The following is a 12,922-nucleotide window of genomic DNA, read 5'->3' on the forward strand; positions in this document are numbered from 1 at the left end:
GTGGGGCCTACTCTGTGTAGTTGTGCTGCATGGGCTTCTCACTGTGGTGGCTTCTCTTGGGAAGCAAAGGCTCTAGGGCACTCAGGCTTCAGTGGTTGTGGCGTGTGGGCTCAGTACTCCCCGGCTCTAGAGCATAGGATCAGTAGTTGTGGCTCACAGGCCTGGTTACTCTGTGGCATATAGAATCTTTCAGGACCAGGGATGGAACTCATGTCCCCTGCATTGGCAGGTGGATTCTCAACCACTGGACCACCAGGGAAGTCCTCCGCTATACATTATTATTAAAATATACTGAAGGACTTCCCTGGTGGCCCAGTGGCTCAGATTCCACACTCACAATGCAGGCGTCCCGGGTTCAATCCCTGGTCAGGGAACTGGACCCACATGCTACAACTAAAGATCCCACATACCACAAGAAGACTGAAGATCTTTCGTACCACCACTAAGGCCTGGCACACCAAATAAATCAATATTTTTAAAAAGATGTCAAAAACGAAAGAGCAAATGACAATATAAAAAATTTTAAAGTAAAAAAAAGAACCAAAAAACAGAAAAGAAAGCCCTGTCCAAGTGATACAGTTGCCCTGGAGATAGCACCCATAAGAACTGGACAATTTTGGCAAATCCATCTCCTTCTCCGGGCTCTGGTTTCCTCATCTGTAAATAGCCTGTACTTATCCTAGATGTGGCTCAGAGGTTAAAGCATTTGCCTGCAATGTGGGAGACCTGGGTTCGATCCCTGGGTCAGGAAGATCCCCTGGAGAAGGAAATGGCAACCTACTCCAGTATTCTTGCCTGGAGAATCCCATGGACGGAGGAGCCACGAGGTGGCAAAGAGTCCGACCGACTGAGTGACTTCACTTTCACTATCCTAGACATATTAGTTATCTGTTGTTGTGTAACTGATTGCCCTCAAACGTAGCAACTTAAAGCAACAATAAATGTTGATTGTCTCACACAGTTTCTGAGGGTTGGCAATCCATTGAGTGGCTTGGCTGGGTGGTTCTGGCCTAGGATCTCCCATGAGGTTGCAATCGGGATGTTGGTGGGCACAGCTGTCATCAGAAGGCTTGACTGGGGCTGGAGGATGTGCTTCCAAAGCCGCTCATTCACGTGGCTGGAGGACTTGGTTTCTCCACATGTGTGTTTCCCCTGAGGATGATTGCTTGAATGTCCTTACAACATGCCAGCTGCTTCCTCTAATAAAGCAAATGATCCAAGAAAGAGCCAGGGAGAACCTGCAGTGACTTTTATGACCTAACCTTGAAAGTTACACTTTGTTATTTCCACAATATCCTATTAGTCACACTGTCAGTCTATTCAATATGGGAGGGGACTATACACAGGGGTGTGAATACCTGTAGGTCTCATTGGGGGCCCATGATGGAATTGGACTTCATAGTTCTGATATAGCATCTTTATTATTGTAAACAATTTTGACTTCAGAACTATCAAAAAGGTTCCCCCCCCAACTAATTAACAGTTGTACTGTTCAGAGATCTGTGCTGCTGCTGCTAAGTCGCTTCAGCCGTGTTCGACTCTGTGCGACCCCATAGACGGCAGCCCACCAGGCCCCACAGTCCCTAGGATTCTCCAGGCAAGAACACTGGAGTGGGTGGCCATTTCCTCCTTCAATGCATGAAAGTGAAAAGTGAAAGTGAAGTCGCTCAGTCTTGTCCGACTCTTAGCGACCCCATGGACTGCAGCCTACCAGGCTCCTCTGTCCATGGGATTTTTCAGGCAAGAGTACTGGAGTGGGGTGCCATTGCCTTCTCCATTAGACATCTGTGGCAGCATTAAAAGCCCTTTCTTCCTTTTCTGTAATTGGGATGGAAGGAGGGCTAATTCATTGGGCTGGAATAACACACAAATAAAGCAAGCTTCTAAATTAATAGAAAACACTGTTTCTCCCAAGGACATGCTTTCTTACTCACAGAGAAACTTTGTTCTCTAAAATCATCAAGCGTTAAAAATTCAATCAGTAAAAATGAAACATTGCACTCCCACTCTTGCCTGTGGGATCTAACTCATTTGATACAGAGTAGCAGCTTCAATTTCCAACTCAAGAGCAGAGCAACGGGTTTCTGGACCCAACGGTCCACACCCACATTAATCTTGTAGTTTGCAAGGATACAGAACCCTGGTTCCTTTCACAGTCCACCAACTGCTTGGCTTTGAGCCTATCATATAGTCATCACCTAAACTCTACATTTCCTCCAAACCAATAATAACTCTATCTTTTTCTCTGTCAAGATGCTCCATGATTGCTCTGCTGTGTCATCTCTATCATCTTCATGGGTCAATAAACTTTACTGTCAATAAACTTGTCAATAAACTGGTGTTGTTAGGCTGATGGACTAAGGCACTATAATCTTCAATTTCCCTGGCTCCCAGGCACCTCTGGGAAATAGATTCCCTTCTCTTATATGCTAAACCATTCATCATTTGACCCAGCCAATTTTTCTAATCTCAGTTTTTTTTTCTTCTTACTGTTTTCTTTTTACAAGGCGATATAATCATTTCCATACATTAAAATGCGTATCTTATGTGTACAGCTCAAGGAATTTTTAAATATGTGCATGGGCTTCCCAAGTGGCTCAGTGGTAAAGAATCTGCCTGCCAATTCTGGAGACACAAGAGATGCAGGTTCAATCCCTGGGCTGGGAAAAAACCCCGGAGAAGGAACTAGCAAACGACTCCCGTATTCTCGCCTGGGAAATCCCATGGACAGAGGAGTCTGAGTCTGCCAGGGGTCCCAAAGAATAGGACACCACTGAACACAGCACAGCACATGCTCAAGTAAGCACCCCAGGAGCCTCTCTTGGGGTCCCTTTCTGTCCACACCCTGTCAATCTATCACTTCTTGAACTTTAAATTCCTTCCCTCGCCCCCCACACATAAACATTCATAGACATTAATCATCTGGAATGTCCTGCCTCAATAAATGCTATTTTTGACTTCTGATATTCTTTCTATCCTGCGAAGGGCTTGAGTCCCCCCTGAAACTTTTGAAAATACTGCAGGAATGAAGAAAAGTTACAGCTGCGACTACTGCTTAGCCGGTAAAACGGCGCCACGACCAGTTCCTAAAGGGAAGTGCAGACTGGACAGTCACGTGATAGGGGCCGAGCTCTCCAAAAGCAGGTGAGGCAGGTGTGGTCCGGACTCCGCGCAGCCCTGCGGGGCAGAGGCGCGCGGCGGCCATTTTGAGGGGCGGTCACGTGAGAGGACGTACGCTCAGCGGGGCGCTCACGTGACCAGGGGCGTGCTGCGGCCGCCCGGGCGGACCCGGCGAGAGGCGGCGGCGGGAGCGGCGGTGATGGACGGGTCCGGGGAGCAACCCAGAGGCGGGGGTGAGGCGGGAGGCAGACGAGCCGGGGGGAGGGCGAGCCCCCAGCCGACCGACCCCACGATCCCTCCTGCCGGTGTGGGGCCGTGCGATCGCCAAGCACTCCGGCATAGAAACTCCCGGGTCCGGCGCTGCCAGCCTCCACCCACTCCCTCCCCGGGGGTCCCCGACTCTCCGGCCTCCGCATCCCGATCCCTTCCCGCCTGGTGCTCTCTGGCCCCCAAGGAGCGGGAGAACCCCATAATCCAAGCCCCGGGGGCAGGCCCGGGCTTGTCGCCGGCACCACTTCCTGGTGGGAGGGGCGGGTCTCCCCTCAGTCGCCTCAGGCCAGGGGTCTGGACCCTTGAAGTGTTTCCTCAGCCTTCTCCCCCCGCCCCGGGAAGAATGAAGGTTAACAGGCCCAGGACCCCTGCTTCTTTCTTCATCGGGGATTCAGTTGCTTGGGCTCCCACTTCACTTTATCTATGAGGGGCCCAGAAATGCAGAGCCCCCTAGCGTTGTCCTCCCCCAGAGATCAGGAGCCACTCCAGTTCCTTGGATCCTCCTAGGACCCAAGAGTCCAGGCACCTCTTCCCTCCTTTCTCCTCTAGGGCCCACCAGCTCTGAGCAGATCATGAAGACAGGGGCCCTTTTGCTTCAGGGGTGAGTTTGAGGTCTGATTATTGCGGAACGGATTTGGGGAATGAGACCCCATTCTGATTCTGTATCCCCGCAACTCCGTTCCCACCCTAGTTTCATCCAGGATCGAGCAGGGCGAATGGGGGGAGAGACACCCGAGCTGGGCTTGGAGCAGGTGCCCCAGGATGCATCCACCAAGAAGCTGAGCGAGTGTCTGAAGCGCATCGGAGATGAATTGGACAGTAACATGGAGCTGCAGAGGTGTGGCCCCTGGGACCCAGGAGTCCTGCGACTTGGCCCCTTCTCTCTCAGAACCCAGGAGTCCCAGCTCCCAACCCCCACTTCCACTGGGAGGCTGGAGTCCAGCCCCCTTTTCTTTCAGACCCAGAGGTCCAGGGTCCCATCACTCAACTCAGCACTCTGGACTCCCAGCCTTCCCGTGCCCTGGGATCTTGAAACTCTCCTTCATGGAGTCTTTTTCCCCAGTTTCCATCTTGCGGCTTTCCCCCACGATGGCCTCTTTTGATTTCAGCCTGGCTCAGGTCTTGGGTTTTATCTTTGGTTTGGGTGGACCCGAGTTGCCACACTGCCTGATCCTCCCTCCCCAACACTGGCTCTCCTCTCTCTTGCAGGATGATCGCAGCTGTGGACACAGACTCTCCCCGAGAGGTCTTTTTCCGAGTGGCGGCTGAAATGTTTTCCGACGGCAACTTCAACTGGGGCCGGGTTGTCGCCCTTTTCTACTTTGCCAGCAAACTGGTGCTCAAGGTGGGCGGCTGCAGGGCCCTGAGCCCAGGGAGGCTCCCTTCAGGCCTGAGAGGACCTGGGAGTCATGAGGTCAACCCTCGGGACAGCCCGGAAACCACAGAGGGAATGGAGAGAGTCAGCTATGGGCCACTCATCAGCTTTTTCATTCATGTATTTATTCACTCAGCATGGGCTTCCCTAGTGGCTCAGATGGTAAAGAATCCACCTGCTAATGCAGGAGACTGAGGTTTGATCCCTGGGTCGGAAAGATCCCCTGGTAAAGGAAGTGGCAACCCACTCCAATATTCTTGCTTAGAGAATTCCAGAGACAGAAGAGCCTGGCCAGCTATAGTCTATGGAGTCGCAAGGAGTCGGACACAACTGAGCGACGCCCCCCCACACACACACACACACATTCATTCAACAAACATTTATTGGGCTTATGATGTGTGCGACCTGTACTTGGCACCCAGGACGCAGAACAGAACTAGGTTAGGTCCCTGCTCTCAGGAAGCCCATGTTGTATGATGACTGCTGAGCAAAGTAAACTCTGGTGACATGATTGTGCAAAGGAGCCACAAGACCATTTCTCAGAGGTGCAAAGGAGCCACAAGACCATTTCTCAGAGGAGGTGACATTAAAGCCTAAAATGGAATGACAAGAAAGATGCAGTGATACATATAAAGATGGGGGGAAATGTATCCGATAGAGGGCGCAGCACATGCAATGGACCTGAGGTAGGACCAAGCCTGGTGTGTTGAGGGCAATGAGGAGGCCCACGTGGTTAGGATAGAGTAAGGAGAGGGAGAAGGTGAGTGATGAGGGCAGATTTCAAGGTGTCTTGTGGGCCTCTGTAAAGATCAGCCAGCTTTACTGAGTGTAGCAAGAGTGATTGGCTGGTTTTAAACAAGAGTTAGATGACCCGATTTATAAGCAGAAAAGATTTTTCTAGCAAGGATTGTTGTTGTTCAATCACTAAGTTGTGTCCAACTCTGTGACCCCATGGACTGAAGCATGCCAGGCTTCCCTGTCCTTCACTGTCTCCCAGAGTTTGCTCAAACTCCTGTCCATTGAGTCAGTGATGCCATCTAACCATCTCTTCTTCTGTCTAGCAAGGACAGCAAAATGTTGATTGTAGAATCTAGGTTGTGTGTATATGCTTCTTGACTGTGAAATTCTTTTTGTTTCTCTGAAGATTCTCATGATAAAATACTGGGGGAGGGGAGCCCCAGTAAATTATTTTGGCTACTGTGAGTAGAAAAAGGGATCTTGAGGCACAAAGGCAAAAACTGGAAAGCTGATGGGGGTACCTATAATAGTCCTATAATGGATGACTGAGGTGGCAGCAATGGAGGTGGGGAAGTAGATTCCTTAATGTGTTTGCAAGATTGAGCTGATGGGGCTTGAATGTAAGAGATGAGAGGGACGCAGTCAGGGTGGTAGGAGGGCTCTATATGGAGCTGGGGACAACAGGTGAGAAGCAGTGAGATAAAGGGTGAGAAGGAAAGCTAAGGAAGTTGAAGAGTAGGTCTTGGGTATGGGGGGTGTCAGGCCTTACGTGGCCTGAAGATCAGAAAGCCCTCTCTGGGGAAGTGACATTAGACCTGGGCTTTGAGGGGTGAATGGAAGAGGTTGAGGCCTGTTGAGGCAGAAGAATCAGCATGTGCCAAGGTCCTGAGGCAGGTGAAGAATTTGGTGGGAATGAAGATGTGGAAGAATGGCAATGAGGTGCAGAAACCAAGAGGAAAACTGGAATGTGTTCAAGTCAGAGCCTTCACACAGGGCCCTGTAGGCCAAGCTGCGCTTTTGATTGTTCATCCCAGAGGTACCAAGGAGCCATAAGATAGTTTGTGAACAGGGCAGGTGACAAGGACGAGATCCATATTACAGTTTATGAGGCTTATTCTGACGCTGAGTGGAAAAGAGACTGCGGAAGGGCAGGAGGGAGACAGAGCGTGAGAAGGGAGGCTGGGGGCCACTGGCCCCAGGCAGTAGGGACAAGGCTCAGTCCCTGAAGTCCCCACTTCCCATAGGCCCTGTGCACCAAGGTGCCCGAGTTGATCAGGACCATCATGGGCTGGACATTGGACTTCCTTCGAGAGCGGCTGCTGGGCTGGATCCAGGACCAGGGTGGTTGGGTGAGACCTCTAACCCCACCCCATTCCCCCACTCCTCTGGGGCCCTTGGGCCTTTCTGTGCCCACCATAGGAGTGCCCCCTTCCCCATTTTGGGGTCATATGTCTGATCAACCCCTGATTCACAGGGTGCCCAATGACCTGTCCATGACCCTTGACCTCCTCATGACCTCTGACCTCCTAGTGACCCCTGACCCGATGCCTCGCTGCCCTCCCTGGTGCCTCCCTCCAATTCCTCTGGAATCCCTCAAATTCTATGATAATCCTTTAACTTCCCCACTCGTAGGCCCTTGCCCCTACTTGTGCCCTCTGACCCCTCCCTGCTCCCTCATGTGCTGGCCCAGGGGCTGCCCCTTGGCTAAGTCGATGAAGTGCCTGCTGTCCCTGTCCCCAGGACGGCCTCCTCTCCTACTTTGGGACACCCACATGGCAGACAGTGACCATCTTTGTGGCTGGAGTGCTCACCGCCTCGCTCACCATCTGGAAGAAGATGGGCTGAGGCCATCAACTGCCTTGGACTTTTTCTGCATAAATTATGGCATTTTTCAGGGGGGTGGGGCGGATTTGGGGGCCATGGGAGTTTTTCTTACTTTTTTAATTATTGGGGTGGGGCAGGGTAGGGAGGCGTGGTCTTGGGGGGTGGGCACAATAAACCTCTTTCGGACCACACTTTGGAGTCTGAGTCACTGGGCCCGCTTCCTGGCTGTCGCAGGAGACCAGGCTTCATGCGCTGACCCATCTTTTTCTGAGGGTAACCAGTGCCCTCTGTGGGTCAGTGGCGAGTTAAATTGTGGCTCTGCCCTCAAGGAGCCCACAGTCCTGAGGGGAACTGAGGCGGCTTGAATCACCCATGTCCTTGTCACAGCCAGGGTGTTGTGTTGGAGGCAGCACTGGGCCAGGCCCCAGCCTGACAGAGGCTGGGGGGGTGGTGTTGTGGAGGTCAGGACAGCAGGGTACAAAGCAGGCCTCCTGAACCCCAGGAACTAGGGCCCGGAAGCTTCCACCACATGGGACTACAGGAAGTTGTACATTTACTGAGGAGGAGAAACGGGGAAGAAGCGGGTGTGCAGGCCTCAGGAGGACTAGGAGAACAGGGGTAGGGCTCAGGCCTTTTGGGAAAACCCTTGGAGGTTGGATGGCTGAGGAGGCTGGAGAGGATCCAAGGGAGACTCTGGAGGCGGCCTGAGCAAGAATTGTCTAGGCAGAGGAGGGACATGAGCAGAGATTGATAGGTTTTGGGGGGAGGAGTCTGGGGTCTGGCCCTGTGCCTTCAGGATGGGAGCCAGCCTGTGGGAAGATGCTGAGCTCAGAAGAGCCACTGGCCGGCCAGTGGCTAAGACCCTGTGCCCCCAATACAGGGGGCCTAGGTTCAATCCTTGATCAGGGAACTATTAATAGATCCCAAACTAAAAGATCCCTCTGCTGAAACAAAGATCCTATGTCCTCAACTAAGACCTGGTGCAGCCAAGCAATTATTTTTCTTTTAAAAGGACTTCCCCGGTGGTCCAGTGGTTAAGACTCCACCAGCCAATGCAGGGAACATGGGTTCGATCCCTGCTCTGGGAAGATTTCACATGCCACGAGGCAACTAAACTCATGAGCCGCAACTACTCAAACCCGCTCTCTAGAGCCCGTTCTCCACAACAAGAGAAGTTACCCCAATGAGAAGCCCGCACGCAACTAGAGAGTAGCCCCGACTTGCCACAGCTAGAGAAAGCCCATATGCAGCCAGGGAGACCCAGCACAGCCAACAATAAACGAAGAAAATTCTTAAAAAGAAGGGGAATCTGAAAAGGGGATTACTAAGGTCACTGAACGGAGAAGGCAATGGCACCCCACTCCAGTACTCTTGCCTGGAAAATCCCATGGACCGAGGAGCCTGGTGGGCTGCAGTCCATGGGGTCGATAAGAGTCGGACACGACTGAGTGACTTCACTTTCACTTTCCACTTTCATGCATTGGAGAAGGAAATGGCAACCCACTCCAGTGTTGTTGCCTGGAGAATCCCAGGGACAGGGGAGCCTGGTGGGCTTCCGTCTATGGGGTCGCACAGAGTCGAACACGACTGAAGTGACTTGGCAGTAGCAAGGTCACTGAGATAGTCAGAGTTGGTTGTCATCTCTCTGGCTCTCTGTTCCCCTCTGTCTTTGCCTTTCTCTGACCTCCCTGTCTCTCTGTCCCTGTCTCCCTGGGTCTCCAGTCTTTCCTCATCCCCCGATCCAACAGTCCAACTTCAGATCACCTTTATCACACCCTTCCTCTCCCTCCACCTGAGAGCACTTTCCAGGTCACTGCTCCTCTAGGCCGAGGCTAAAGGTCTTTGGGCTGAGGTATGCAATTTGGTGAATGAATAACTCAGGCCCCATTGTGACTGTGTGCCTGGGGCAACTGCCCCTCCCCCACAGGCTTTCCCCGGAGACACCCAGAGAGGGGAGACATGGAGGTCTGAAAAAGTAGCTGTAAGGGGAGACTGAGTCACCGCCCAGAGAGAGGGGACAATATGGACACAGGCAGGAGGAGCCCAGGGAAACCATCAAGGGAACTAAAAAGACAGTAAGATTCAAGAGACAAAGCACACTCAGGGCAGCACCTTGGGGGAGGCGGTCAGACTTGGGGCCCAGCTAGGCCCAGTTCCCCGGGTCCCAGCCAGACTGCAGTACACCCCCCAGGAGATGAGGTCAGTGAGAGGGCCTCACCCGCCTCCCCCCACCCCCCCCCAGCCCCTTCCGGAGCTGAGTTCAGCATGACTCAGCACGGCTACTAGTCTGGCTCTGGGCCAAGACACCCCTTGAGGACCCCAGATACCAGCCTGACTGGCCTCCCCCTGATCAGGTGGTACCCTGCCCAAGCTGCTTGGAGAAACTTCTCTGCAAGGAGGGGCCCTGACCTCTGCCCCCAACACCCCTGCAGCCTCAGCTTTCTGCCCCAGCCCGCCAGCTGCCTCCATTAGGGCACTTACAGAGGGTCAAATTCTTGTCTTTGTTTCTCCTTTCCCCCCCAAAATGGGGAGCTCCTTGAGGACAGAGTCCTGTTGTGAACCAGATCTGCCACACAGGCACCAGCCTGGCCCAGATACACGTTAAGAACGTCCATTGGTTGCAGACAGACATCCATCCACAGGTCCCCAGGCCCTTCTTGTTTACTCAGGAACCAGGGCTTCTCTGTGATCTTGAAGAATGTGTCAGGCAAGACTGGGACAACTTCAGAGAGGTTACTTCAGAGCCAAAAACGAATTCTCAGTTTCTGGCTGCCTTCAAAATAATCTTCAGGAAATCCAGTCTCAGAGAGACCCCCCCCCCCCCAGTTCCGGTTCACCCCCTCCCAAACTCAGTTCCCAGAAAAAAAAAAGAGAGGCTCCTAAAATAGCCCCTAGGTATTCCAAGTGGCCCAGACTTATCTTCCTAGGGCTCCAAAGGATTCTCCAAGACTCCTAACCTCTTTAAAAAGCCCTTACAAGACTTTCAGAAACATTTCCCCCCTCCCCACTATGGGGCTGAACCCCAGGGCTCTACAGCTGTTTTCTTAATCTTGCAGATCACCTCCAGGGTCTAAAGATCTTCCCCAGGAAGTTTCCACAAAAATATGGACTTCCACTGAACTCTAAAGCTGCAGAAACTTCCCCCGACTTTTGAACCCCAAGGCTCCAGGTCCTTGGGGTTCCAGAAATATCATCTCACAGTTTTCCAAACTTCTCACTGCTCCGGGGACCCTCTTATCTCCCAGAGCAATTTCCAGTCTTCTGGAGGTTTCCACACCTCTAAAGAACCCCCGGGGTTCCAGTAACGTCCATGCTCTGACACAACGCCAGAATCCAGCTTACTTTCCTGAGAGACCCCGGGGGACCCAGGGATCATTAGTTTGCAGAGCTCCCAGTGTCTTCATTAATCGTTCACCTATCAGCGAGACCCCTCCAGAATCCCTTGGCTTCCCAGAATTAGCCCCAAAGCCTTTGAATATTGCGAAAACCCCCCAGCCCCCCATTTCCATTTCACAACTCCCTCCTGGTACAGGCGCGTGACTTTCCCACCTCGGGGCGGGGAGCTGGAAGCCCCATCTGCTCCTGATTGGTCACTCCCGGGCACTAGGTCCCGCCTCCCGCCACCGCAGATTGGCCGACCGCTCTCCCTGACCGCCCCACTTCCGAGGGCCCGCGCGCTATAAAAGAAGCCGCCTTGTCCACAGGCTTTTGAAGTGCGCTCGGCGGCCCCGCGGATCTGTCTCTTGCTTCAACAGTGCTTGGACGGAACAGACCCAGGGACGCCCCTTGCTCCAGCCTCCGACCACCCTCCAACCTTTTTTCCAGTCGCAACCTTCGGAGTCAGCCACTCAGCTGTCCGCGATCACCGGGACCAGCCACCATTTTTTAACTCCTTATTATTACCGACCAATCATGAGCTCCCAGATTCGTCAGAATTATTCTACCGAGGTGGAGGCCGCCGTCAACCGCCTGGTTAACATGCAACTGCGGGCCTCCTACACCTACCTCTCTCTGGTGAGGTTCCCCAAGACGCCCCCAGCCCAAGTTTCCCTCAGCTGCGCACCTCAGGCCCTCTGCGCACGCGCTGGCCTTCTTTGTCCCCTTCGATAGTCAGAAGGCAGAGTCCGGTTGCCTGGCCTCGCCTCCTGCTTACCATTGTTCCCGCCATCTCTTCCTGCAGGGCTTCTATTTCGACCGCGACGATGTGGCCCTGGAGGGTGTGGGTCACTTTTTTCGCGAATTGGCCAAGGAGAAGCGCGAGGGCGCGGAGCGTCTCTTGAAACTGCAAAACCAGCGTGGCGGCCGCGCCCTCTTCCTGGACGTGCAGGTAAATAGTGTGTGGGCAGCGGACTACATCTCCCAAGAATCCCTGCGCGAGAGACCCCTTGATTGTAGCGGTTTGGGTACTGCATAGGCTCTTGGGAGACTGAGTTCAGTCTTGTGTGGGTTGGTTGTTATGGCTGGAAATGGAGGCGCAGCCGTTCACCCAAGACGCGGCGGTCCAGGACGCAGCGTGTGGTGTCTTGGGACGTGTAGTTTGTAGGATACTGAGGATGAAATATACACGCTCTTCGAGTTTTTTTTCTGGCTAAACCCTTTACTCTAGCAACTACTGGAAAATCAGTTTTTAGTCCTTTCTAGAGTGGCTAGTCGGAGAAGGCAATGGCACCCCACTCCAGTACTCTTGCCTGGAAAATCCCATGGACGGAGGAGCCTGGTAGGCTGCAGTCCATGGGGTCGCTAAGAGTCAGACACGGCTGAGCGACTTCACTTTTCACTTTCATGCATTGGAGGAGGAAATGGCAACCCACTCCAATGTTCTTGCCTGGAGAATCCCAGGGACGGGGGAGCCTGGTGGGCTGCCATCTCTGGGGTCGCACAGAGTCGGACAGAACTGAAGCGACTTAGCAGCTGCAGAGTGGCTAGTACTGAGCCGTTTCTGTTTTCGGTATAGAAGCCATCTCAAGATGAGTGGGGTAAAACCCAGGACGCTATGGAGGCCGCCCTTCTCGTAGAGAAGAACCTGAATCAAGCCCTGTTGGATCTGCATGGCCTGGCTTCTGCCCGCGGAGACCCCCACGTAAGTATCTCCTTTCACATCTGCCCATCCTAAGACCTTACCCAGAATGGTACTTACATTCCAACTAAGCACTGACCATTTGAATGAGCAGATTTTCTTCTGAGCCTCCCTGCCCGATCTGTCCCATTATTAGATCTGTAAGTGGCAACGTTTTCTCTTCTGTTCCTTAGATCTGTGACTTCCTGGAGAACCACTTCCTAGATGAGGAAGTGAAACTCATCAAGAAGATGGGTGACCACCTGACCAACCTCCGCAGGCTGGCTGGTCCCCAGGCTGGGTTGGGCGAGTATCTCTTCGAAAGGCTCACCCTCAAGCACGACTAGGAGCTTCTGGAGACCAGTGGCCATTGAAGAACCCACCTAACATCAGGGCTGCCTGAAGCCCCTCTCTGCAGCTACTAGGCAGCTTTTTTAACACCCTGGAGCCCTCTCTCAAGCCTTGGACCATATGGAAACAATAAAGCTTTTTGCAGCATATCCTGGTTTTGTGTGTGTATCATGGTGGGGAAAAGGTGG

At 52.9% G+C, this 12,922-nt stretch overlaps 2 protein-coding genes and 1 long non-coding RNA gene across 5 annotated transcripts; all 3 read left to right on the plus strand.

Annotated features, from left to right (window-relative positions):
* Positions 1–3,246: 3,246 nt before the first annotated feature.
* BAX (BCL2 associated X, apoptosis regulator) lies at positions 3,247–11,229 on the plus strand. 3 transcript variants are annotated; one of them, XM_061388957.1, is made up of 6 exons: positions 3,247–3,353; positions 3,940–3,991; positions 4,082–4,228; positions 4,600–4,735; positions 6,748–6,850; positions 7,193–11,229. In XM_061388957.1, exons 1-6 carry the CDS (start codon positions 3,320–3,322, stop codon positions 7,690–7,692), a joined length of 972 nt encoding a protein of 323 aa, XP_061244941.1. In that variant the 5' UTR covers positions 3,247–3,319; the 3' UTR covers positions 7,693–11,229. The 3 variants fall into 3 exon arrangements, with proteins under 3 accessions (XP_061244941.1, XP_061244939.1, XP_061244940.1); XM_061388955.1 differs by having other exon boundaries at positions 3,250–3,353; positions 6,748–6,852; positions 7,244–11,229; XM_061388956.1 differs by lacking the exon at positions 3,940–3,991 and having other exon boundaries at positions 3,258–3,353; positions 6,748–6,852; positions 7,244–11,229.
* LOC133230914 (uncharacterized) lies at positions 4,742–5,379 on the plus strand. The gene is made up of 2 exons (XR_009730985.1): positions 4,742–5,278; positions 5,311–5,379. It is a non-coding gene; the product is annotated as an uncharacterized LOC133230914 (long non-coding RNA).
* Positions 10,940–12,888, plus strand: FTL (ferritin light chain). The gene is made up of 4 exons (XM_061388959.1): positions 10,940–11,341; positions 11,508–11,654; positions 12,282–12,407; positions 12,578–12,888. The coding sequence occupies exons 1-4, from the start codon at positions 11,240–11,242 to the stop codon at positions 12,728–12,730; spliced, it is 528 nt and encodes a 175-aa protein (XP_061244943.1). The 5' UTR covers positions 10,940–11,239; the 3' UTR covers positions 12,731–12,888.
* The last annotated feature ends 34 nt before the right edge of the window (positions 12,889–12,922 follow it).

Source organism: Bos javanicus, chromosome 18 (genome assembly GCF_032452875.1).
Source record: "Bos javanicus breed banteng chromosome 18, ARS-OSU_banteng_1.0, whole genome shotgun sequence".
NCBI classification, from domain to species: Eukaryota; Metazoa; Chordata; class Mammalia; order Artiodactyla; family Bovidae; genus Bos; species Bos javanicus.